Source organism: Notamacropus eugenii, chromosome 1 (genome assembly GCF_028372415.1).
Source record: "Notamacropus eugenii isolate mMacEug1 chromosome 1, mMacEug1.pri_v2, whole genome shotgun sequence".
In the NCBI taxonomy this organism is placed as follows: domain Eukaryota; kingdom Metazoa; phylum Chordata; class Mammalia; order Diprotodontia; family Macropodidae; genus Notamacropus; species Notamacropus eugenii.
Window position 1 is genome coordinate 515,774,785 of NC_092872.1, and position 27,909 is coordinate 515,802,693.

A 27,909-nucleotide genomic window follows, 5' to 3' on the forward strand; every position below is an offset into this window, starting at 1 on the left:
GAGAAAAGGAAGGCTGGGAACACACGTAATAGAGGGAAGAAGACAGGCTAGGAAAGAAGAGTGGGGAAAGGAAGGAAAGAGAGGAGGGAAGGCAGGAAGAAGAGGGGGAGGGAAAGAGGAAGGAGGGGAGAAGAAAAAGGGGAGAGAAGGGGAGGGAAAGGAGGAAGGCGGAAAAGAGCATGGGAAAAGAAGAGGCTGAGAGAAGGCTAAGCGAAGGATGGGGTAAGACAAACGAGAGTGGAAGAAGAGAAGGGAATAAAAGGGAAAAAAGATGGAAGAGGACGATGCAAGAGGAGGGAGGATGAACAGAGGAGGAAGGGAGAAAAATGATGGGAGGGAGGAAAAAGAAGAGGAAAAGGTGAAAAGGTGGTAGAGGAGAGGAAGAAGGAGGGAGGAGAAAAGAGAGGAAGGAGGAGAGAGGGATGGGGAGGGGAGGAGGGGCGACACACACCCTTCAGGTGGCCCCGCGATTTCTCACCTCCCCAGCGCCCAGCTCCAGCGCGCTCTCTGCGGGGTCGGTGAGAGAGGCCGGAGAAGCGCCGATCCTCGGACTCCCTCCTACCCAGTCCCAGCACTCACTGGCTGCGCTCCTCACCCCTAACAACTTGACACTGAGCAGCAGCAGCGGCGCCTGTGCGCAGCCAGCGCAGGGAGCAAAGCAACAGTTTCCAGGGGAGGAGACCTGTCCGGGACAGGGACCCGCGGTACAGCGGCTGCAGCCGCGCTCCAGCCAGTGGCCTGGGAATTGGTCCCGCAGGCTTGGAACGCTCTGGGGGCTGGGGTCAGTGCCACATCCCGGGAGCTAGCTAGGGAGCGGGTGGGTCTGCATGCCTACGCGCATCCCTCACTGCTGAGGATGGGGGTGGGGGGAACGGAAGAGGGGGGTGGTGATGGAGCCCTGGGACTCTTGCCAAGAGCCCACGCAGGTGTGAGCACGTGCTGGGAGGGCTGAAGCAGCCCGGCAGTCCGAGCTGTCAGGGCCCCGGGAGCAGGACGAGATCTGGTCCCTGGGCGCTGCCCCCTCAAACACTGCCCCCCTCCCTCCTCTCCCAGCGCTCAGTCCCCAGCCTCTTTCCCCCTCCCTCTCCTCCTCCTCCCCCTAGCCTGCCTCCACGCCTGGAGCTGCGGCTCCCTCCCAGAGCAGTGCAGAGCCGAGCCCGGAGCAGGGAGCAGGGAGCAGAGCAGAACCGAGCGGGGCAGGGCAGGGGCACCCGCTGCCTCCCGGAGACCACGCCCGCCGTGGCTGGAGCCTCTCAGGGAAGAAGCTGGGAGCCCTCCTATTCACCTCCTCCTTCTCCTGTGCCGAGCATAAGCCGGGAAAGTTTTCCCGCGGGTAAGAGGCTCTTCCCAAGACTAGGGGAGGGACAAGGAGGGTGGTCCAGGCGTCTGACCTGCGCCCCCAACCCTCACATCTGGCCTTCTGGACCTTAATCTCACAATGTCTAATTACCCGGGATCAAGATCTTTTAGAATTTAGCATTGGGGGAATTGGGGTGGAGGGGGAGAAACCACAGGTTTGGTGAAACCCCTCCCCCCAGGCGTCCGAAATTGGAGGCTGCGATGTTCATAGGTTCAAGAGTGGCCAGAGAGAGAAAGAACAGATGGTTTCAACTTGGAGCGGGTGGCCACCTGCGCTCCGGTTCCTGTCTCTCTATTAAAATGGCAGAGCTGTTAGTCTGTCCAGAGGTGTACACATTTATTGATGGAGCCTTCCCTTTCAATGTTGTTTTCCCTTGTATTTTTACGGTTGACTCAGGGATTACTAGTCTTTCCTGTCTTTACTACCTCACCTACCTGGTGATGAAATTCGAATTCCTGCAAAAATGATCTCGCCGTCCTTTCGGGTGGTTTGGATTTAACTTGGCTGTTATGTTTTACTCAACGTTCTTGTCTTTCTACCTGCTAAGTAAAATGGGGTCTTTCTATCTAGATTTCCAGAAAAAGAAGGTATACTTCCTCCCCCAACCTTGAGAGAGCCCTTCCTCTTGGGTATTTATTTCCCCCCTGAAGATGGAAAAATAATCATCCTCAGTGGGGGAGAGGTGAGGGAACTGAGCTCGGTGGAGCTAATTTGGTTTGCTAGAGGCTACTTTGAGGAAACTTAAGACTTTTACGATGTTGGTGCTGGAAGGGACCTTAGAGCATAAAATGTCAGAGCTGGAAGGGACCTTCGAGCAAAAGGTAGCAGGACTCAAATGGATCTTAGGGATCACCTAGTTTAACCTCCTTATTTTACAGATTAGGACCGGAGCCCAGAGAGGGGAAGTGATTTGTCCAGGGAAGGGCTGCGTTTCGGGGTGGATCAGCCCCTGTGGAGAGCCTTGTTTGTAGAGTAGGGGAAAAGCTGTGGCTGTTAGCGTAGTTATTGGAGAAGAGGTAAACAATGGAATAGGAGGAAAAGACCCCTCTCTTAATTGTTGCCTGATCAGTCCAGACTATGCACTGCTCCAGAAAAAGGGTCGTATGTAACTGTTTGAGGGCAGCCTCACCTAGTTGTGAGCAAGGCATAGGCAACTGTTAGGCAGTAGCTAAGTCTGCAGATCTGGGCAAATGTTTGTGAATTAAAGATTTTCTCCTCTCCTAAATGAATAGATTTTAAAATCTATTCTCCTTTTAGACCCACCCACCCCCCAAAAAAAAATTATTTGCATTTGGTAAATATAAATCATATATGGAAGCATTGTGCCCCTAGAAATATGTAGTCTTGTAGGCAAGAGTTGTTTTCATTTTTGTCTCTGTACTATCTCCAGAGCCTTGCACAACATATAGGTACTCACTATGTGCTTGTTGAATTAAAATACTTATTGAAGGCCTTGATGGAAAAGACAAAGTCTGAAAAGCCTTTTGCGATATAAATTGAATATAATGCATAGTATGACAGAAACAACATTGAAGTGAGAGTTCAGAAGACCCAGGGTTATAGTACTAGGTCCATCACTGACTCTGCATAACCTTAGACACACCTCCTGTGAACATCAGTTTCCTAGTCTGTAAAATTCAGAAGTTGGACTAGCTGACTATGAAGGTCTCTTTGAGCTCTGATAGTCTGAGTCTATGTTGAATATGGTATGAAAGATTTCAGCAGAATGGTTTTCATGCTGACCAGCTGTGTTGTGAATTTGAGACTTCCCCTTGTGCTAAACCCAAGTTCAAAAAACTTGTTTCCCTGAGATAGCCCTGTAGAGATGACTATACCAAGGAGAAATGGGAGAGAGAGGAGAGTGATCTTAAAAGAGATGTAAGAAAAGAATAAGCCTTGATCTGGTGTGCATCTATCCCCTTACTATTATATGAGGAAAAGCAGAAATGTTGGGAAAGGGTTTATCATGAAAGAGAATTCAAATCATGGTAGCACACTTTAAGTACGAGTAAACTTGGATAAATCTGGAGTAGTTTGGGACAAAAGATTTAAGACTTAATGATACATGCTGTTAAACAAAGGACAACAAACGGCATGTTATGTGTGAAGCTATGTGCTAGACACTGGGGATAAAAAAAAAAAAAATGAAACAGACCCTGACCTCAAGCAACTCATATTCTGCTGGGGATAAAACTGGTATACAGAGAAATAAATATAAGGTGATTTGAATCAGTGAAACAACCAACAAGCATTTATTAAGCACTTAATTTCGTGCCAGACACTGTGCTAAGTGCTAAGACACTTAGACTAATGTGAAATAGGTCTTGCCCACAAGGACTTACATTCTAACAACAGAAGGAGAGGTATAGAAGAGTAAAAATTTGGAATGGGAGGAGGAAATGAAAGAAGGTGATATCTGAATAAAGACATGAAGAAAATGCATGCAAAAAGGTAAAGGTAAGAGAGAAACATTTCTGGCATTACAAATATGTACTAGAAAACAGAACTGTAGAATTCAGGGAGCTAATAATAATAACTGGTATAAGGTTCACAAAATACTTTACAAATATTATCTCTTTTCATCCTCAGAATTTTTACAAGAGAGGAAACTGAGAAAGATGGAAGTTATATGACTTGCCCAGGATCACACAGCTAAGTGTCTGAGGCTGGATTTGAACTCAGGTTTTACTGACTCCTGGCCCAGTGTTCTATCTATTGTGCTACCTAGCTGCCTCTTAGCTGGTGGTCTTTCATGAAGACTATCATGGTTTCTCTCCTCCCCTTCCCCATCCCACCCCCACTCGAACAGTAGCTAGGGAATATTTCCTCAAAAAAGAAAACAAAACCACCTTACATTTCATTTTGTATATATTCTGGATGTGTGTGTGTTGTCATCTCCTTACTAAGAATATAAGTCCCCTGAGGAAAGTGACTTTCTTATTTGATTACCAGCTCTTAGGATAATGCCTCTTATACTTATTCATGCTTATTGATTAATTCATCTAGAATACAGAGTACATGAAAGGAAGTAACATGAAATGTCTGGAAAGGTAGGCTAGAGGCATAGAGCACGTCATCCTAGAAATAGTTAAGTAGTCACTGAAGGTGACTAGCTACCATTTAAAATTTCCTTCCCCAAGAAGACAGGCTTTAGGCAGAGGGTTTTTATTAAAAGGCTAAGAAAGGCAGTAGGTATACGTAAAGAACCAAAGAGAAAATGTAGCAGGGGATCACTGGAAAAGGGTTGAATAGTGTAACACTTAGCATACCCAGGATGACTGATAGCATAGGTTTTTAGATCTGCTTTAATAGGAGAGATAGTATTTAAGGGGTCAACAATCTTTTTTAATTGCATTCTCTAGTTTAGGGGAAAAGTCAGCACCCTGAACTTCCGAGAAAATATAAGCAGAGAAATAAAGACCAGCAGACAGGACCTTGCTGCCTGAATCAAAGAAATATTGGTATACATTTTACACTCATCCCTGGATCTAGAGGGCCTTTACATCTGAGCATATGAGCTCTGGACATTTGGCCACTCAGTTGTCTCAACCAGAGAATCACAAGATCCTTCTCATAAGCAAGCCCCCAAAGCAAAATACCAACTCAGAGTGTATATGTATATGTATGTACACACACACACACACACACACACACACACACACACACTCACACTCTCTCTCTCTTTCTCTCTCTCTCTCCCTCTCTCTCATCTCTCTCTCTCTCTCTCTCTCTCTCTCTCTCTCTCTCTCTCTCTCTCTCTCTCTCTCTCTCTCTCTCTCTCTTCTCAGAGCCAGAAGGCATCACAATCCTCATGACTCAGTGCCTAATTAGAAATTAGCAAAAGGTGTGAAAGCCTTCAAGCAAGCAAGCCTCCTCCAAGCAACCTTCTCTTAATGGGCTCCATATAAGGCCTATTAATGAGAGGGGAAGACCCTAAATCCCATTAACATTACAGGTAGGGAGGAAGGGATTTAACCTTCTGATCTCCACAAGATGTGTTGATCTCTTCCCTTGTATGTATCCCCAGTTCTATATCCCCATTCTAGACACCCCTCAGGAAGAATACTATATATGAAAACCTGTGACCTTGGTCAAGTCACCTAATGTCTTTAAGCCTCAATTTCCTCATTTGAAAAATGAGACTAATAATACTCTACCTACCTCCCAGGGTTCTTGTGGGGAAATAATCTTGTAAACTTTAAAGTATTGTTTCATTGTGAGTTCTTGTCCAGCATTTCCTAAAGCTAACAAATGTATGTGTAGGAACTGTGAATTTGTTCCATCTTAATGCCTCATCAGTTAATAATGGATGGTTTTCCCCAAGGATGGAAAATGCATAACAGAAAAGTCTCATTTTAGAAGACCCATAAAACTAAAGCTATTATACACAACTCTGTGAATATACTTTAAGCATCTGTGATTTCACTGCTATCAGAGTTCCTTCCTTTGACCACACCTTTGGAGACAATCTTCATGACTTTCTGTGGTTGAAAAACAGTGTCCCTGTGGCCGTTCTGGCAATGTCCTCTTCTTGACATTTATCTGTAGACAAGAGAGCTGTAACTGGGCTTATACTCTGAACCTTTCTAGCTTGATGATTTTTATTCCTCTCTGACTCTTAGTGACCCCATTTGGGGGTCTCGAGTCTTGGCAGAGATACTGGAGTGATTTGTCATCTCTTTCTCCAGCTCATTTTACAAATGAGGAAACTGAGGCTAATAAGGTTAAGGGACTTGCCCAGCATCACACAGCTAGTAAGTGGCTTCAGCCAAATTTGAACTCAGGAAGAGTAGTCTTCCTGACTCCAGACTTGGTGCTCCATCCACTGCACCACCTAACTGCCTCACTTCTAGCTTGATAGGAGCTGCTAGAATTTGCATTCTGCCAGGAGAGGACCTGGTATCATTGGCATAAGATCAAAGGATTTAGAGGCAGGAGGGACCTCAGAGAGAAGCTAGTCTGGCCCCCTCACTTTACAGATGAGGCCCAGGGAAGGAAAATTACTTGCATAAAGTCATCCAACTAACAAATGTCAAAACTGAGACCCATATTCTGACCTTTTGACTCCAAATCCATGGTTCTTTCTACTACTTCACACTGCCTCCCTTTTGTGCTATAATAAAGTACCTAAATAGGGTTTTTAGCCCACATTTTTGTGGAGTTTTACAGTTTAAAGAGTGCTTTCTATACCACAAAAACCACCCAAAAAACCCACAACCCTTAGACAGGTGATATAAGAAATATTATGTCCATCTGACATATGAAGAAACTAAAGATAAGAAAGATCCCATAATTTGTCCAGGGTCACACAGATAATATCAGAACTAAGATTTGAAGGGTTCTCCCAACCCAACTGTGCAAGGTGGCACAGCGTGATAGAGCACCAGACCTGGAGTCAAGAAGACTCATCTTCCTGAGTTCAAATCTGGCCTTGGATACTTACTAGCTATGTGATCCTGAGCAAGTCACTTAACCCTGTTTGCCTCAATTCCTCATGTAAAATGAGTTGGAGAAGGAAATGGCAAATCACTCCAATATCTTCACCAAGAAAACTTCATATGGGGTCACGAAGAGTCAAATAATAATTTCCATCACATCACACAAATTTTTTAAAAAATCAGTAAAAAAAAGATGAACTGATCATCTTTTTTCAAAAAAGTACTTCATTTGTATGGTGACACATATTACTAGGTAGTCACTCTTGGGTAGCTGTGTGACCTTGGGCAAGTCATTTAGTTTCTTTGTGCCTTGTTTTCCTCATCTGTCAAATCGAATGATAATAATAGTAGATCTATTATCTTACAGTGTTGATATAGGATCCAAGATAGGATAATCTCCTAAGTCTCCAAGTACAATATAAATGTGAGTTTTGTTATGCATCATCTACACATATATACTTTTCTTCCTCCTACCTTCCTAGGCTTGACATTTTAAATTTTAAGTAGTTGGAAAGTGGTATCATTAGGGACAACAGGAGAAAACAGTGATCTTTTGGTGAGAAAAGTAGGGGCTTTGGCAAAGATTGTTTCTCAGCTTGGATGTGACTACCTTCTATCTTTGGAAAGAGGAGCATATGGTCAAATGTGGAGTTAAGAGAGGAATGATACAGACCTGACCCCAGCTTCTTTGATGAGTCCTCGCTTTCCCTTGAACTGCCTTTGTTGTTGCAGTCCTGTTCAACCCTTCATGACCCCACTTGAGATTTTCTTGGCAAAGATATTGGAGTGGTGTGCCATTTCCTTCTCCAGCTTATTTTACAGATGAGGAAACTGAGGCAAGCAGTGACTTGCCCAGGGTCACACAGTTAGTAAGTGTCTGAAGCTGGATTTAAACTCATGAAGATGAGTGTTTCTTATTGTCAGCTCTATACTCTATCCACTGCACCACGTAGCTGCCCTGGACTCACTACTGGAACTACATAAGAGAGGGGTAATAACATAGCTTGTCTGTGTCTTCAAGGAGGCGCCTACTACAATCAGAATGGATTTGTTATGCACATTTGCCAGCCTTGAGCTAGGGCAGTGGCACAGAAAACCTCACTTCCTTCTATCTGAACCAAAGCTGGATTTTTTTCTCATGTGTTCTTTGAAAGGCAGTATCCTCATCCACTCACGCTGGACCGCACTTTGGAAGATTAATATCTTGTCTTTCATAGATTGATACATGGGAGTCTGTAAAGACTAGACTGGTCAAACTGCCTATTCATCACTTCAGAAAGATAAAGACAGTGAGAGGAAGGCATAAAGTCAGGATCATAGACGTGCAAGGTCCCTCAGGGACCTTTTATTTTCCTAAAATAAGTCTTAAACAGGTTGAGTAACTTATCCAAGGTAAAGTCAATAAATATTTGAGAGATTTGAACCCAGCTCCCCTGACTCAGGGCCAGTGTTCTTGGTACTGTATCATGCTGCCTCCCACCCTACTATACCTTTGGTCAGGGCCTAGGTAACATTTAATATCAAGAGCCTTTTATTGCTATCAGATTTACTCCATATCCCCTTGCCTTGGTAGATGAAATCACATTGGCTTCCAATTAAATTAACCTAGGAGTAACAATAAAGAGATAATTTAATACAATTCATTAGATATGTATTAAGGCTAGTTTGTGGGCAAGGCTTTGTGCTGGGCACAGAAACAAACAAAAATCCCTGCCCTCAAGGAGCTTATATTCTACTCAGGGAAAATCCTGTGAAGAGAGATAGGTAAAAACAAACTGTATACAAAGTTATGGTGAGGGAAGGTAGAAGGAAGCAAATGGTACCAACTGGAGGATCAAGACAGGCCTGATATAGGTGAGGACTCTTGAGGGTAGCAAGGAAGCTTCTCAGAAAGCCAGAGCCTTGAAGGAAGCTACGGATTCCAAGAAAGCAGAGGTGAGTTGGAGAGCAATTCGAGCATGGGGGACTGCCTGTATGAAGACACAGAAGTGAGAGCTGGAATGGTTTTATACGGAAAATGGCAAGTAGGCCAGTTTGCTGGAAGATAAATCACATTGGGTGGGGGGAGGAGGAGGAGTAATGTCACACCAGCCTGGAATGGTATGTTGAAGCGAGTTTACGAAGAACAAAGGGCGCCACTGAAATTATTGAAGGGAGATTGGGGGTGGGGGAGGGGGGATGTCTGATGTGGTCAGAATTGTGCTTTAAGAATGTCCTTTTGGCAACTGTGTGGAGGATGAATTGAAGAGGAAAGAAACTTGGGGTATGGGGATCAGCTAAGAGAGTATTGCAGCAGCCCAGAAAATAAGGTCTTATTTTTCAAGGGTGCTAGCCTTGTGAGTAGAGAGATGGGGATGGATGAGAGATATACTGTGGATGGAGAAACAGTCAGACCTGGTAATTGGATATATCTGGCAGGTGAGGAAGAGTGAAGAGCTGAGACTCCAAGGTTATAATCTTGGGTGACTGGAATGATAGTGGTGCCCTCAATAGAAGCACAATAGAAGTCAGCAAGGTAGGGCAGGAGATAGAGTTCCATTGTGGACACACGGAGACACCAATGAAATGTACAGGTGGAGATGTTCAGCAAGTGCTTGGTGATGAGTGACTAGAGCTTGGGAAAGATAATAGTCAGATGGTAGATTTGGCAGTCATCTGCATAGGGATGGTAACTGAGCTGCTACAAAGAGAATGTGGCAAGAGGCAAGGACCCAGGATAGAGCTCTGAGAAACACCTACACAAAGGGGACAAAATTTGGGTGGTCATCCAGAAAAAGAGACTGAGAAGGAGCTGTCACACAGGTAGGAGAGGAAGCAGGAAAAAGCAGGGTCACAAAAAACTAGGGAGGAGAAAATATCCAGAGTCATGGCTGGCTATCTAGAATTCCATGGGTGACTTCCTAGTGCATCTTGCATCACATACACACACACACACACACACACACACACACACACACACACAATTTCTGTTTCTTTCTCTCCTCTTCCCCTCCCCCTCTCTCTTTTGTGTCTATGTCTCTGTCTCCCCATCTCCTTACCCCCCTACCTTCTTTCTCTTTCTCCCTCTTTCTCTTGTGCCTGTCTCACACACATTTTTCCTATCTTTTTCTCCCTTTCTTCCCCTCCCCCCCTCTCTTTTGTGTCTCTGTCTCTCCATCTCTCTCTCTCCTCCCTTCTTTCTCCCTCTCCTGTCTCATGTCTTTGTGTTTCCCTTTGTATATCTCTCACACACACACACTCATTCGGTCACTCACTCACAAAGAATTAAGGACAGAGCACTAATTTGGAACTTCTTGGCAGGGAGAAGAGAGAAACAAATCAAAGGAGCTAAAACATTTTAATGTTTTCTATGGGAAAGTTTCCTCAGTTTGTCAAAGTAACAGGTTATGGGTTAATTAATAAATTAATAGAATGTAGAACATCAGAGCTGTAAGGAACCTTAGAGCATAGCATATCAGAATATAGAAGGGATCTTAGCATACAGAATAAGAGCTAGAAAGAACCTTAGATCATAGAAGGTTAAAAACTATAAGAGACCTTAGTAATCAACCCATTTATTTTATAAATAAGGGAATTAAGACTCAGGAACATTAAATAACCTAACCAAGGTCATACAGCTCGTTTATGGGAGATCCAGGAACTAGGATTCAGATCTTCCACATAGTAACTTAGCAAAAGCTGAGGCTTACTGTCCTCCAAATCTGTATTATAACCATGGTACCCAATTTACAAGATTCATAATGAACTAAAATTAATGCCATTCAACCCGTCTGAACATAGGAAAGTCAATTGACATGACTAAGAAGTGGTACAAACAGCAATTTAACTTCTTGGATGGCACTGAAGACATGCTATTTAAGGGCATGGTATATGGTCTTTTCCCAAAGTTATATTATAGGGGCATCCTCCTTTCAATCTGCTGCACCATCTGTAATATATAGCCAAAAAACCCAAAGTTTTCTCTGCTGCTCTGAACAGTGTAAGTCAGTGTTAACTAGTGAACTTTAAAGGTGACCCAGTCCTTGAAGACTCTACCAGGAAAGTACAAGCTCTGGCAGGTCCCATCAAGTTGGAAAGGCTTGGCTTCAAATACAGATGCTATTAGGCAGCCTGCCTGTTGTCCAAAGATCACCTAGCTCAGTTCCAAAAGACTCATCACTATATTAGGTAGAATGATAAATTGTTGTTGTTGTTGTTGTTCAGTCATTTCTTTGTGACCTCATTTGGGGTTTTCTTGGCAAAGATGCTGGAGTCGTTTGCCATTTCCTTGTCCAGCTCATTTTATAGATGAGGATACTGAGGCAAAGAGAGTTAAGTGGCTTGCCCAGGATCACACAGCTAGTAAGTGTCTGAGGCTGGATTTGAATTCAGGTCTTGGGCCCCAGCAGTTTCAAAAAGTCAGTCCACTGAGAATGGTGGCAAATAGTAAGATGTAAGCATCTCCAGGAGAATACAAAGTCTTAGGAAGCAGGTACTTCAGGAAAATATTAGTCTCTGCTGCACCCCTAACCACTTGGCTCCAGTGCCTTGAACATAGTGTAAAGATAGGAACTGAACTTGGTGTTAAGTTGTTATAGGAAACTCTCAGATGAAGAAATTTCTTCTACTCAAGTAACTTGGCACTTTCTCCACAACATAAAGGCTTAGGACTTGCCTAGGGCCCTGAGAAGTTAAGTGACTTGTCCAAAGTCACAGAGTCAATATGTATCAGAGACAGAACTTGAACCCAGCTCTTCCTGGTTTCAAGCCCATTCTGCCCACTATACATTACTATAGAGTAGGTACTTATTAAATATTTATTGGATTGAATTAATTGAATCTACCTTGATGGAGAAGTTGCCTACCCTGATGAAATCCATGGATCCTTGAAGCATTAATAAACATGGTGTAAAGTTGTCTATAGTAAGGAAATCTAATTGAGTTGGAGAAGCTTCAGTAAATACCTCATTAGGGTGGCTAGGTTGTGCAGTGGATAGGGCCTAGAGTTAGGAAGATCTGAGTTCAATTTCAACCTCAGATATTTACTAACTGTGTGACCCTGGGCAAGTCACTTAAGCCTATTTAGTTTCCTCATCTGTAAAGTGAGCTGGAGAAGGAAATGATAAAACTACTCCAGTATCTTTGCCAAGAAAACCCCAAATGGTGTCACAAAGAGTAGGACACAATTGCAATGACTGAACAACAACAAACAAAAATACCTCTTTTCCCCAGAATTATGAGGAAATAAGGTACACCTTGAAGACAGGGAAGAGCACACTCCTCCAACAGAGTTCCCCAAAGAGTTGACCCCTTTTCACTAGTCAGACACTGAGAAAGCCTATAAGGTTGTGATCATCCTTCGTTTTCGAAAACCGTGACGTCTTAGAAATAATGACATGACTTGCACTTTACTTTGTTTTGAGTAAGGGAAGGCTGTGCAAGGTCACCAGCCTCACTTTCTCCTCCTGAACTATTTGGGTCCAGTGACCAGATATTCATCAGGATGACAGGAGATGGGCCTGAGAGCCTATAAACTGTACCTCAAGATAGGGGGAGTTATCAGGGCATAGTGGGTCCAAGCAGTCAAGACAAGCCTCCAGGGAATTTGCTACTGCCAAAACTGTTCCATGACCTGAGATGCCAAGCCTGAGAAGCAGGGCCTCAGCTCTCATTGACTGCTGGAGCCCCACAGCTAGGCTCAAAGTGAAGCAGAATACACTTGAGTGTACTTCAGCACCAATCCACTAGCAATTCTCTGCAGGTCCCTGCCCATGTCATTGTCAAGGATCAACTCTTCCTGGCACATTTGAGTTGCTACCAAAGGGACCTGGATAGACCATTCACTCATAAAGTATTTTAAAGTTCATTGTGGAAGGTGGGAGATGGAAGTGACATAAAGAAGATGTAAAAAGTAGAATAACAGGATAATATGGCTGTCCTTGGATCAGGGAGATAGGCTGCCCTATTTGAGAGCTGATGGCCATTTTATACTGGCAACAGAAACCAGAATTTCCATATATAAAATATTATCCTAACCATGCATGTCACTACTTACTTCTGGTCAAAAAACAAAATTGGCCTGTCCTCAGAGACAGCTTTCTCAGGGGTCTTAGCCTACCCTGATGAAATCCATGGATCCTTGATCCATGTGGAAAGTTATCAAGAATAAGGAAATCTAATTGAGTTGCAGAAGCTTGACTTTTCTTCAGTAAATAACTCATTAGGGTGGCTAGGTGGTGCAGTGCATAGGACCTGGAGTCAGGAAGACCTGAGTTCACTTTGGGTTGAGTGGGGAACTTTGCCACACAAAGGTAGCACAGATATGATTACCCCATTTTACAGATGAACAAACTGAGTTTCCCTGAGGCAAAATGACTTGTTCGGTCACTTAGGTCTGACTGACTAGTAACAAACTGAGGCTGAGCAAGGTTCATTGAATTGTATAGGTCATATAACTAGCAACTATCTGAGGTAGGATAAAAACTCAGGTCAAAAAAAATGTAAAAAGCTGAAATTCATATTTTCTGACTAAGTCCAGCACTCTTTCCCAGGCAGACTTTTTTTCTCTCAGGGACCTAAGTCTCACAAACTTCTATGGTAGCACTTGGACTCCACAGTCTCTGCCCTACACTAATCAGGGTGTGTCACTTTGATTAGTGACCCATAGACTCTTTACTTCCCAAATCTATACAGAGTTTCAATCCCATTATTAATATTTTGTCACCTACCAACATAATCCCATCCTGGAAAGATCCTACCTTGACCAGCCATCACTTTCAACATTAGATTCAGGTTCCTTACTTTCAATTCCCTTGACCAAATTTTACCTTTATGCAGCCCGTCCATCTCCCTTCACTCCCCTTGTCAGGAAAACCTCCTCTTGTCCACTTCTGTCCTCCATACCTTCCCTAATTCCTAAAGATAACACACCCATAACCTTTGCTTCATCCTCATCCCTAATCTCTCTTTCTCTTTTACCCTCATAAGTGAGGCCCGATTCCACCAAGAGCCTAAGGAGGGATACTTTAGGGGCCTTATTAAAATTGATACTTTAGTGGTAACTAAGGAGAAACTTTAGTCTTGGTATCAGGCTGGGTTGAAGTAGTTATTTTAATGTTTAGGGAACTTTAATTCTGGTACAAGAGAACTGGCATTGCAAATAATTAGTTTGTCTAGTTAAACTTCACTTCAGAGATGAAACAACATCTAATTCTCACACAGATACATTGGACATGAGTTGAATTGTAAGCTAAAAAGAATTAGTGCCCCAACCTCATTTAGCAAATTACAGTCTTTCACCATCTCTAGGGAGCCTTGTGCTGGAAGACTGGAATATAAAATATGTATCTTCCCTTGGTGAGCTGATGGCCAGGAATGAGCGTGACTTTTCTTCCATATTAAATTGTCTGCCGAGACAGGATAACTTTTCATAGAGGATGACGATGCTCTAATTCATGACAGGGATGTGCCTGTGATGGAAAGAAATGGGAAATATCTAATTGGGGAAACCATCTGCTGAAAGGAAAGTCAGAAGGGTTGAAGCAATATGAGAGACTGAGAAAGAAGAGGTGATTACCATTCTGACTGTTTCCTAAGAGTTCTTTCACTGGCTGTAAAGACAGAGCAATATTCATTTGCCTCTGTCACTGTCCTTATTAACAAAAGTGACATTTTTCTCCTTGCCATAATGCAAAGGAAAAATTGTTCTAGATCTGAAAAGAAACATTGCTGATGTGAAATGCATAGAATGTGATTATCCAAACACTTTTCCTGTAGAATCCTGATAGTGTCACCAAAGTTCTGGTCACCATTTTTATATAAAGTTTAAAACATTTGGTAGGAAGTCAGTATTCTTAGAATCACAAGATCGTAAATCTGGAGCTGGAAGGATTTTAGGGGTCATCTAATCCAACTTCCTGATGTTACAGATAAGGAAACTGAGGCACAGAGGGAAGGGATGTGACTTGCCCAAGATCACTTGGGTAGTAAGCATCAGAGCTGGTATCTGAACCAATGTTCAATTCAGTTACAACTATAATCATCTTTTTAAAAGAAACAACCTGAAAAGAGGAGAAAGGAATAATCATTTCTCAAGAACCTACTATGTACCAGGCAGTGTGCTAAGTGCTTTACAAATATTAGCTCCATAAAAAGAGTTTGTCTATTATAGAGTATAAAGTTTGAAAGAATTTTAGAGTTCAACTTTTTAAACCAACTCATTTACAGAGAAGGAAACAGGACAAGAGGAGCTTGAGGTTACATAGGTATTACGAGCAGATCCAAGACTGAAACCCAGGTTCACTGACTTAAAATCTAATATTCTTTTTAGTCGATGCCATGCTGAAAAATCCAGCTTTCACAAAAGGTAATGAATGGGATAGCTAATCCATTTTGGAATGAATGCACAATCATTGAACTAGGAAGTTTCCCCTTACATGTGTGACATTATTTAGATTTATACACAGCCTTGGGAACAAAGCTGTTCCACACAGTGAGGCATTCCTGTGCTAAATCTCTCTTTTCATTCTTAATGAGTATTGTAAAACTTGTTTCCACAAGGGACCCAAAAACAAAATAAAAGGTTTTACATTTTTGTTCTTCCTCTGGAAATTCACACACTATTTGGAGTCTTTGGTTGCCCTGAGCAAACAGGGTTCCCTCCCAGTGACACCAGGACAAAGCATTCATAAGCCCCTAAACAAGATTTGAAAATTGCACCCCTTGTGTGTTACTTTCACTAATTGACAGATCTTGGACTAGATGGGACCTCGAAAAACATGTTGTCCAACTTTCATTTTACAGGTGAGTCACCTCAGGCCCAGGGAGTTTAAATCATTTTTCTAAATTCTCAAAGGTAGTTAAGTATCTTAGGCAAAATTTCAACTCAGATCCTCTGATACCAGAGCTATGACCCTCTCCATAGTACCACTTTGCTTCCTCTGGATACCCAGAGGAATTCATTGGAATTCTTACCATTGGACTTCTTCAAGACAATACCTACCAGCCATGGAGACTTGAATTTCCTAGCACTAAAAATAAATGCATATTTTTTAAAAATAACAAAAAAGATAATAAATGAGTAGGGCATCTAAGTGGCCCAGTATGTATTGGGTCTGAAGTCCAGAAGACTCATCTTCCTGAGTTCAAATCTAGCCTCAAATACTTAGTAATCGTGTGAACCTGGGCAAGTCACTTAACCCTATTTGCCTCAGTTTCTTCATCTGTAAAATGAGCTAGACAAGGAAATGGCAAACCGTCCCAGTATCTTTGCCAAGAAAGCTCCAAATGGAGTCTCAAAGAGTCAGACATGACTGAAACAACTGAAAAATAGTTACAAATAAATGGGCAACCTTGGTACTGAACTATACCCTTGAGAAATTCAAAGAACCAGAGTATGGAGGACCTCTGTAAATGGGTATGGACTGGGTCCCAGGGTATGATGAGAAGGTGTGACTGAGGCATACTTGCACCTGGGGAATCAGCACTACCACCGGTGAAGATCACAGAACCATTGAATTCAAACAGGCTCTTTGAAAGTGTCTCATGTTACATTCTCTTCTTCTGATGCCCTCCCCCTAATTTTGAGCCTTTGATAGCTGCCTATCCCTAGATCTGCTTCTGTAAGCTTTCATTCTCTGCCTTGATTATTTGCTGATAATGAATATCCTTCCCAAACATGTGGGGAGGATGAGCCCAAACAACCATAGGCTTTATTTCTGTTGCTCAGTAATCCAAGATGTATGATCTTGGGTGAGTGACTTCCATGGGCCTCGGTTTCTTTATCTGCAAAATAAAAGGTTTAGATTATGTCACCTAGAAGAAGATAAACCATCTGAGCTGGATGGACCCTAAGACCTTTACAGAGGAAGCATAGTACAGTGGGAAAAGTATCAGAGGATCTGGGGTTTGAGGACCTAGCTTCTAATGCCAGCTCTGAAACTTTCTACGGATGTGACCTTGGGCAAGTCACTTAATCTCCTTGGTTCCTAGATTTTTTGTTCATAAAATAGGGAGGTTGGATAAATAGTCCCTGCAGAGGCCCTCCCATCTCTAAAATTAAGATCCCCAAAACTAGACTATTTGAACTAAAAGGTAGTCTTGGAAATAGAAACTCAGAAAAGGGCCTAAAATAGGGGCTCTTGACCTAGAAGAGACTGTCTGCAATAGATGGATGGATGGATGGATGAAAGGGCCTAAAATAGGGGCTCTTGACCTAGAAGAGACTGTCTGCAATAGATGGATGGATGGATGGATGGATGGATGGATGGATGGATGGATGGATGGATGATAGACAGATAGAAACGATTTCAGTATAATTGGTTTCCTTTGTGATCCTGCATATGTTATTTTAAACTTTTAAAAACATTATTCTGAAGAGTTCATGGACTTCACTAAACTGCCAAAAGGGCCCAAGACACACAAAAAGTTAAGAACTCCTGCTTAATGGTTCTTCAGGTTCTAATGATCTGTTTGTATCCTTCAGCCCTTTTCATCTCATGATGCAATGTTCTAAAGTACTTTCTAGATTTAATATCCTGTGCACTAAGTCACCCAGCAAAAATATTATATATTCTATATTGTAAAACTCCTTCTAGCTCCCACATTCCACCTTCTATATTCTAAGGTCCCTTCCAGCTCTCACATTCTAGGGGACTTTTTACACTAAGATTTTGTGGTTCAAAGTCACATATAGTTGAATCTCCAAAACAGTCTTTGTAGTTTGGACAAATGAATGAATAATTGGATGCATAAATAAAAACCACCTTTCAAGTCTTATTTTCCATTATTCCCCTTCACATTCTACAGTCACACTGACCTTGCCTACTAGTTATCCTTCACACTCAATAGCTAATCTCCTCTTTCTGAGCCTTTGTACATGCTGTCTCTCATGCCTAGAATGTAGTTTGTCCTCACATTGGCTTTTTAGAGTCCCTAGTGGACTTCAAAGCTTAGCTCAAACACTCACAGTCCTATAGCACTGTGAGTCAGGCATTTATGAAGTGCTTACTATATGGTAGGCACTGTGCTAAATGCTGAAAATATAAGTACAAGCAAGGAGAAACTTTGCATTCTTCTGGGCAAAGATAATACCAAAAAACAAGTGGGAGGTGGGGTAGAGATAATGCCAAGGTCCAGGAAGTCAGAATACAAGCCAAGATGACTCTGAAGGGCCTGAGGCCCTTCCTTAAAGTGGAGGTCCTGGCAAGATCTCACCAATCTCCAACCACAAGGGTAGAGGGATACCTTAGGGTGAGAAGGCTACAGGAACAAAGGGTTGAAATCTTTATGATTTTCTTTTTTATTAATGAGCTTAACTATCAAACATTTCTAAGTACAAAGAAAAGAGGATCATGTATGAAATCATTTTTCTGTTACATAAAATCTCTTTTCATGTTTATTAAATTTAACACAGTATTATCAACACTGCCCTACTTATATGTGTCACCTTTGAACTTGCTTCTAACTTATGTGTATTTTTTTTTTACTGTTTCATTGATGCTCTTTTCTTTCCTTTTTGTTCTTTTTGTTCACTACCCACCAACTTCTTCCCTTTCCAAAAATAAAGTCTTCCTTCTGTAACAAATCAGTCAAACAAAGCAGCTCATCGCATTGGCTGCATCTGAAAATGTGCGTTTTGTTCTCCACCTCTCTAGTCCATCACCCCACTGCCAAGAGGTGGGGAAGTGTGACTCATCATCGGTATTCTGAAGTCATGATTATCCATTATGCTGAACAGTGTTGAAGTCTTCCAGTGGTAATTTTTCTTTTCATTATTGTGTTGTTTGTCTGACTCTTCCTGACCCCATTTGGGGTTATGTTGGCAAAGGTATACTAGGGTGGTTTACCATTTCCTTCTCCAGCTCATTTTACAGATGAGGAAACTGAGGTAAACAGGGTTAAGTGACTTGCCCAGGGTTGAAGAGCCAGTAAGTGTCCCAGAACAGATTCAAACTCAGACCCTCCTTATTCCAAGCTGTAATGGAAAGCACCCCAACATACACCAAGGATCCTGCTATCACAGGTTCTTAGATCTGCATTTATAGAAGGAAAGCAACTTTTAAGGGGTCAAGTGAATCATTCATTTAGTTCAGGGGAAAAAGTCAGCACCCTGAATTTCAGAGAAAATACAGAAATATCAAATATCAACAGACCAGGCTTCCAGCTGCTTGACATATCAACAGACAAAGGCAGCTGCCTGACCGTACATACGTAGTTGCCAGAGAGGGAAAACTAACATCTGAGTTTTCAAACTCAGGGGACTCCTTAGTGGCTTCTCAGAGTCTCATTTGAACAAACAAAACACTTCCAGTCAAACCCCCAAAATAAAACCTCACCCTCAGAATATATACATTTTTTAGAGCCAGAGGGCATTATGACCCTTGAGAACCAGTGACTCATTAGAAACTTAATCAAGTCTTCCTACAAATTTTCCCAGGCCCATTAATGGGTGGGAAGATCTCTAATCACATTAAAATAATTAATAATTAATCATACAATTAATCATACATATGTATACTATTTCTATACTATTCTATTCTATTCTGTACTTTACTCCTAATAAAGCCTCTTGGTTGATAAAGGCAAGATTCAATCTGAGGCACTTGATTATACTAAAACAAAAATGGCAAAGATCCTACTTTGCCCACAGGCCCAGTGCTCTATACGCTGTACCACCCAGCTACTCTTTGATATGTATCAGGTACTTAGTTAAAGCTTGTTGATTGATTGAGAGGCAGTGTGCTGTAGTCAGAAGACTGATAGATTCAAATCCCAGTTCTATTGCTTGTGTGTTCATCCTTCGTTGCCCAAAGAAGACCATGCCATCAGAGAAATAATGACATGACTTGCACTTGACTTTGTTTTGAGTGAAGGAGGGCTGTGCAGGTCACCAGTCTCACTTCTACTCCAGAGCTATCTGAATCCAGTGACCAGATATTCATCAGGATAACTGGAGATGACACAGGATGAGGCACTTGGGGTTAAGTGACTTGCCCAATGTCACACAGCTAGTGAGTGTCAAGTGTCTGAGGTGAGATTTGAACTCAGGTCCTCCTGACTCCTGCACTGGTGCTCTATCCACTGCATCGCCTAGCTGCCCCTATGTTGCTTGTATGACTTTAAGCAAAGCACTGAACCTTCTAGGTCCTCTGTTTTCTCATCTGTAAAATGGAAGGGTTGCACTAGATGACCTCTGAAGTCTCTTCTTGTTCTAGATGTATGATCCTGTGACTCACTTGCTTCTAAGTTTCCTTCTAGCCCTGAATCTTGGCATCTTGGGAGTACAGTGGATTCAACATTTGAAGTCAGAAGCATTTAAATACAAATCCTGCCTTGCCCACATACTAGCTGTGGACCCTCAGTTTCCTCATCTGTAAAATAGGAATATTAATAACACCTACTTCACAGGGTTATTTTGAGGATAAAATGAAATGGCATATATAAAGTGCTTGTCAAGCCTTAAAGTGTTATATAAATGCTACTTTATTATTATCCTGTTGATTGATCATTATAATAAAGATGTGATTTCCCTCCTCCTCTTTCTTTCCCCATTACAGATTTTCATTGCTGACCCATTCAAGTGATGTTAAGTTACCAAAATGACCCTCTTGCCTGGAGAAAACTCCGATTATGATTACAGTGCCCTGAGCTGCACCTCTGATGCCTCCTGCAGTCATCCGCATGCTTTCTTTCCGCGGTCTGAGTCCCTCAAGGGAGTATTTTACCGAAGAGCCAAGAGACTTCATCCCAAAGATAATGTCCACCAAAGCAGTCAGCCTGAGGACCGAAAGAGGCAGATCATCATTAACGTGGGGGGGATCAAGTACCTGCTGCCTTGGACAACTCTGGACGAGTTTCCCCTGACCCGGTTGGGCCAGCTGAAATCCTGCACCAACTTCGATGACATCCTCAACGTCTGTGATGACTATGATGTGACCTGCAATGAGTTCTTCTTCGACCGCAACCCTGGGGCCTTCCGGACGATCTTGACTTTCCTCCGGGTGGGGAAGCTCCGGCTGCTCAGGGAGATGTGCGCCCTCTCTTTCCAGGAGGAGCTCCTGTACTGGGGTATCGAGGAGGACAACCTGGACTGGTGCTGCCGGCGGCGATACCTGCAGAAGATTGAGGAGTTTGCGGAGATGAACGAAAGGGAGTCTGACCTGCTGGAGAGCGAGAGCCCTGGGGAGATGGCCGAGGAGACTGGGCTGGGCCGGTGCATGAAGAGGCTGCAGGACATGGTGGAGAGGCCCCATTCTGGGCTGCCGGGGAAGGTGTTTGCCTGTCTGTCTGTACTGTTTGTGACCATCACTGCGGTGAATCTGTCTATCAGCACCATGCCCAGCTTGAGGGAGGAGGAAGAACAAGTAAGTTCCTTCTAGTACAGGGAAAGATTTACCTGCAGGGAAATCCAAAGACTAGCTCTTTGGTCTTTAGGTCTCTGGAAGTATACCAGAAGAGGCATAGATTCTAAAATCCTTTGGTTCATAGCGTTATAGTATCATAGAGATGGAAGGGACTTCAGAGATTCTTAATTCTAACCTCCCACATAGGATCATATGTTTAGAACTAGAAAAGCCCTCAAAGTCATCAATTCCAACCCCTTATTTTACAAATGAGGGAACTGAGACTTGGAGAAGTTAAGTGACTTACCTGAGGTGATACAAGCAGTACTTAAGTCAAAGGACGTAGGATTTGAATCCAGACCCCTCTGCAGATGAGAGTAGTGAATCCCAGAGAAGATAAGTGACTTCCCAAGTCACACAAGTAGGAAGATTTGAAGTTAGTTCCTATTTGATGCATATTGAATAGCAAATGCAAAATCTGCAGGTCATTTTTGGAGTGAAAGCTGAATATTCATTGATTTGGAAATGAAACATGGATGTGTGCAATGCCCTGTGATAAGGTGGAGAGGAGTGGAAGATTGGAAGACAAGTAGGTGGTTCCTCACCCCTTAGTACTTAAAGTCAAGGTTAGGAAATAAAACTTACTTGAGTGCTTAGTCTAAATCTTATCCCGACACCCCCACCCCTTCCCTATTCTTAGGATCTGTCACTTCTTCAGTGTGAATCATTTCCTCCTTTGATACAAATCACAACCCTTCTCCACTATATTAAGTAGTTTTTAAGAACTGTCCTGACCAAAAAATCCATGGCCCTGTAGCCATCCTGGTGAAAAGCCTCTCTAAACTTAACTGTCCTGGCCTATGGACAGTTCCTAGTCCACTAGTAGTCCTAGATTCAAAACCTTTCCAGTTTGAAAGGACTTGCTGAGGTATTTGCTTTGAGAACGCACAGAGGGCTGGACATGGGAGTCAGTCAGACCTGAGTTTTAATCCTGCCTCACATAGTTATTTATTGTATCACCTATACAAGTCACTTAAACCTTTCTCAGCCTCAGTTTATTCATCTCTAAAATGGGGATAATAGTTGCACCTAGTTCACAGATTGTTCTGAGGCTTAAATGAGATCATATATGAAAAGCATTTTGTAAATTTTAAAGTGTTATATAAATAAATGTTAGCTATTAGGAAGAGGAGGACTTCAGTGGAGGAGCATAATTAAAATAACAAATTAGGATAATGTGTAATAATTGACATTTATGTATTACCATACAATTCACAAAATGTTTTCTTTCTAACAGGTCACACATTTCTTGCAACAATTCTAAAGTAGGGAGTGTGCCTGTATTACTGTCCCCACTTTACAGATGAGGAAACTGAGGTGCAAAGAGAATAAAATGACTTCATCCAAGGTTACCCTGCTCAGTGACAGAAAAAGGACTCAGACCCTGGTCTTGTAAATATAAGTCAAGTGCTCTAGTTCAATTCTACAAAAAATTTCTTAAGTACCTACTCAGTCTAAGGCATTATGCTTAGCATTGGATATGAAAATACAAAAACAAAACTACCCTTATCCTCAGGGAGTTTATATTCTACTCAAGGAAGGAGGTTGTCATCTACTCCCCTAACACTCCCCACCCCACCCCACACACACACACCACACAGAGTTTGTTCCTGGATAACAAGAATTCTTAATCTGGCATCTTTGAACTTTTTCTAAAAAAAGTTTTTATAACTCTAAATCATTATAATTAGTTTCCTTTGTAGTTCTATATATTTTATTATGTACATTTAAAAATATTATTCTGAGAAGGGGTCCATGAGTGTCACCAGACTGTCAAAGGTTTCCATGACACAAACAAGGTTTAAGAACCTTTGCTGGATAGATACTGTCCATAATAACAGACATAACTATTAATTGAACATAAAAGTTACTATCGGAGAGCTAATTCATTCCTTATTAATTCTAAATTAAATTGACCCTGTTTTCACTAGGGGATCCTCGTATGTTGCCTGTTCTGTTTGAGGGAAAGAACCATGGAATTAGATTTACCCACCCCCAAGATTTCATATATACATGTATATGCTTACATATATGTATACATATACATGTATATGTGTACATGTGAAAACATATGTATGCACATGTATAAACATATATTTAAAGATGCTCTGGATAGGCTTTAAATATTGATACTTGAGATAGGATTTTTTTCTCCTTTAGAATCTTTTTTTTTTCCAACTAGGTCAGCATCAAATGCAACAAAATAATCTTTTCCCCATACCCCCTACCCTTTCCTCCCTCCCCTTACTTCCTTAACCCTCTGCCACAATCAGCTACACACACACACACACACACACACACACACACACACACACACATGCGCGTGCACGCACGCGCACACACACACACCCTCTCTGCCCAGTGAAAACTAACATATGTGAATGGCATTTGCCTTGAGGCAGTGTGGTGCAATGGAAAGAGCACTAAATTTTAGTGTCAGGAGTTTCTAAGTCTCTAAGTCTTAGTTCTGTGCACTTCCCTTCAGACTATATACTCTGTAATCCTTTAATTTTGGTTCAGACATTTATTAATAATCATTCTGAAAAAGGAGTATGGCATAGTGAATAGACAGTAGTCTCAAAGGCAGGAGAAGCTACGTTCAGGTTTGGTCTCTGACAAATATTGTCTCTATAACCCCAGGCAGGTCATTTAAGTTCTCATATCCCAGGCAATTCTCTAAAACTATGATTTTTTTTCAGAGGCAATTGGGATTAAGTGATTGCCTAGCTTCACGCAGCTAGTAAGTATCTGAAGTCAGATTTAAACTGGGGTCCTCCTGAGTCTAGAGCCAGTGCTCTATCCACTGTGTCACCTAGTTTCCTACAACTTAGACTAACAATTGCAGAGCAGTTGTCAATCAGGAGTTCTCCTCTATTAAGCTCCAATACCAATTATAGGATTGGTCCAAGAATAATAATTTCTGAAGCATTTCGATCATTTATGTGGTGCTTTCCTAACAGCTACCTTGTGAGTTCAGCAATACAAAGAAAAATCCTTATTTTATGGTTGGGGAAACCAACGAGACTCCTAGCAGTAATGTGATTTGCTGAAGGTCCCACAGCTAAATGCAGAATGAGGATTTGCCTCCAGTGTCCAGACTCTTGATCCACTACACAATGCACCTTCTCTCAGCACAATACTGAGAAGAGAGCTGCTTTCTCAAGGCTCTTATGGCACACGAATCACAGGCTGCCTTACCTTTATGCTTTTTAAATACCAGCAGAGCCTAACATTCTCTAACAGCAAGACAGGAAAATATTTCTGGCCACACACTGTGTTGTAAAAGAGAGGAGGGGGGGGGGTGCAATGATTTGCCAGCATTCAATGGCAGAATTCCCACTGCTGACATACCCCTCAACACATTGCCTGAGTTCTCTGCACTTCATATCCTGGTGCCTGACAGCTGACATTCCTCCTTGCTGACGTTGTAGGAATACATTTCTTTGACACAAGACAGAAACAATTTCAAGTTCTTTTATGGAATTTCTATTATTCTGGCCCTGAGAGCCTTCATAACTTCAGAAGTTATTTCTATATCTCTCCTCCCAACAAGTCAAATGACCACCTGATAGTATATGCATTGGGCTGTTAAGCCCCAAGGGAGGAGGCCTATAGTCCCTCTCTCCAGCAGCATAGGGACTCCTAGTTCCTTTGGCAGCATACATTGTGAACTCATCAGGGAGGCCGATGGAGCTGCAGTGGCAGCCCTGCCTCACACCCCTGGGGCCCACCAAGTTGTCATGCGGGAGTGTGATCTGTAAACCACTAAGAATTTCCTGTATCACCACTGTTGATGATATGATAACGAATGCCTAGAATTGAATATTTTACTTTAATAATTTATTAAATGAGGGGGAAAGCTACATGACCTCTTTGGTGGCCTAGTAAAAGAACTATTTCTAAAAAGGTTAAGGATGTGTTCCCAAACATCCCATTACGAGTCTTTCACTCATTCATTTGTCATTAGCCTCTTAGGAGAATAAGTGAAAATAATAGTGGTTTACAAAATGCTTTTCTTCACAATGCATTTGTGAGAGAGGTAGAACAGGCATTATTATCTCCATTTTTCCAATGAGGAAATTGAGTTTCAAGCTGAAGTGGTTTGATGAGTGGAATGTACAATTCTTGAGTGCAGGAACTATTCTTCATTTTTACCTTTGTATTCTGAACATATAGTTCAGTTCTTGCCATATAACAGGTACTTTATAAATGCTTCTTGAACTGCAGTGATTTGCCCAAAGTAACACAAAAAGTGACAGAGCCAGGATGCAAATCCAGGTCTTCTGAGGCAGAATGGTGTAGTGAGGAGAACATAAAATTTAGATACAGAGAACCTGGGTTCAAATCCTGCCTCTACTGGACTCTGTCCATATTACTTTGGACAAATCACTTGACTTCTCTGGGCCTGAGTTTCACCATTTATAAAAAGAAGGGATTAGATTAGATGATCTCTAAAGACCCTTCCAGTTACAAATCTTACGTCTCTCTAGTCTGCTGCTCTTTCCAGGATAACTAGAATCATCATTACATCATAGATTTGGAAATGGAGGGAATCAAAGAGGTTATATTGGAGGAGGAAATGGCAAGCCACTTTTCCAAATGGGATCACAAAGAGTCAGTTGTGACCGAAACAGCTAAACAACAAAAAAGAGGGCAGATAGTCCAATTCTCACTCATTTTAGAGGTGAGGCCCAGAGAAAGGGAGTGATTTTCCCAGTGTCACAAAGTAAATTAATGTGGTTAGTCCTTTTTTTTTTTGTTTGCTCTAGCATTACCAATTTCAAAGCCTGGGGATATTACCTATTTGGTTTCTCTAGCACATATGGTCTCCAGTCCTTCAAATATTTAAAGATGGTAATTACAGTATTTAGCAAATAAGTCCAACTTCATTCTCTCATTCATTGTATTTTAATTTTATTGACCAGTTATACTTCTCTTTCTCGGCGTCATTTCTAAGCCAAAGAGTATTGCAGTTTTGTTCCTGATCCTGGCATCATTTCTATTTCTCAGGGTGAATGCTCCCCAATGTGCTACAACATCTTCATTGTGGAGTCCGTGTGCGTGGGCTGGTTCTCCCTCGAGTTCCTGCTGAGGTTCATCCAAGCACCCAGCAAGTTTGCCTTCCTCCGGAGCCCCTTGACTCTGATTGACATAATTGCCATCCTCCCCTATTATATTACTCTGGTGGTGGATAGCACTTCTGTGGGCCAAAAAAAGCCCAGCTCTGGCAACAGCTACCTGGACAAAGTGGGCCTGGTGCTCCGCATCCTGCGGGCCTTGAGGATCTTGTATGTCATGAGGTTGGCGAGACATTCTCTGGGCCTGCAGACACTTGGGCTCACGGCCCGACGGTGCACACGGGAATTCGGTCTCCTGCTGCTCTTCCTGTGTGTGGCTATTGCCCTCTTTGCCCCATTACTTTATGTCATTGAGAACGAGATGGCTGATAGCCAAGAATTCAGCAGCATTCCAGCCTGCTACTGGTGGGCTGTCATCACCATGACCACAGTGGGTTATGGTGACATGGTACCCAGGAGCACCCCTGGCCAAGTGGTGGCCCTGAGCAGTATACTTAGTGGCATCCTCCTTATGGCATTCCCTGTGACCTCCATCTTCCACACATTCTCCCGCTCCTACCTGGAGCTGAAGCAGGAACAGGAAAGGGTCATGTACAGGAGGTCACAATTCCTGATCAAAACCAAGTCACAGTTAAGTAACATGTCGCAGAATAGCAATGTTTTATTTGACAGTACCTCCTCGGACACTAGAGACAACAACTGAAATGAGACAACTCCAAACACCCTCTGGTGTGACGCATAAGTGGCCTTGGCAGTGAGGTCCCCTCAAAGATGACCCTAATGTCTGTGACAATTGAACAGTGGGTACTGTCCTTACAGAGACAAGAGAGAAAAGGAGTGTTACATATGGAGTTTGGGTCATTCCTATAACACTTAGCCATGGATGGTCCCTATATTTTGCCACAGTTAATAGTTCATGTCCATCAATAAAGAAATGAGCTTTCTTCCTCTTTTTTAGCCCACATAAAAATAATTTGCCTACAGAACCAGTGTCCCTATAGATGTCTATACATGATATCATCTTCAAGAAAAACATCCGATTTTAGGCTAAAGTGTCTACTATTAAAGAAATCTAAGACAAAAATGAAAAAGAAAATCATTCCTTATGCATCTATAGAGCTAACCTATATACATACAGAAAAGGTGCCTCTCAGAAAAAGCAAAGGATGTACAAATACTCTCCCTAACAGCATTCATCAATTCTGTAAAAACACATCAGCTGAACTGGTGTTATAGGGGAAAATGCATTGCCCAGGAAAAAGGTTTTAAATGTTTGATTTACCAAACAGTGTTTATAGCAGTGTTTGGGTGGGTTTGGTAGCAGTACTAAACAGCATTACAAAATGATTTTGTCTGGGGCAATGGTACATAGAGTATCCCTGTATACCACTATCTAAATAATGTTTTATTTCTGTCTAATTTAGCCTAGTGAGGGTCTGGTATACAGCATACTGCCTAAGGAAAAGATGTTATTGACCATGAAAGAATCAAAAGCTCTAAGCTAGAAGAGTTCTCAGAGGTCACTTAGTAAACTTGGCTCATCCTTAAGCCAGAATGCCAATCTCCAGCATTCTGAAATAGCATCCCTCCAGCCTCTGCTTGAACTCCGTAGAGTGGTGGAGAACTCATCACCTCCCTGGGTAGCTCAGCCC

The 27,909-nt window shown here is 42.3% G+C and overlaps 1 protein-coding gene across 1 annotated transcript; it reads left to right on the forward strand.

The window, feature by feature from the left end:
• Nucleotides 1-1,103: 1,103 nt before the first annotated feature.
• KCNG1 (potassium voltage-gated channel modifier subfamily G member 1) lies at nt 1,104-27,243 on the forward strand. Its single transcript, XM_072633549.1, has 3 exons — nt 1,104-1,333; nt 20,334-21,140; nt 26,190-27,243. Exons 2-3 carry the CDS (start codon nt 20,376-20,378, stop codon nt 26,958-26,960), a joined length of 1,536 nt encoding a protein of 511 aa, XP_072489650.1. The 5' UTR covers nt 1,104-1,333; nt 20,334-20,375; the 3' UTR covers nt 26,961-27,243.
• Nucleotides 27,244-27,909: the final 666 nt, after the last annotated feature.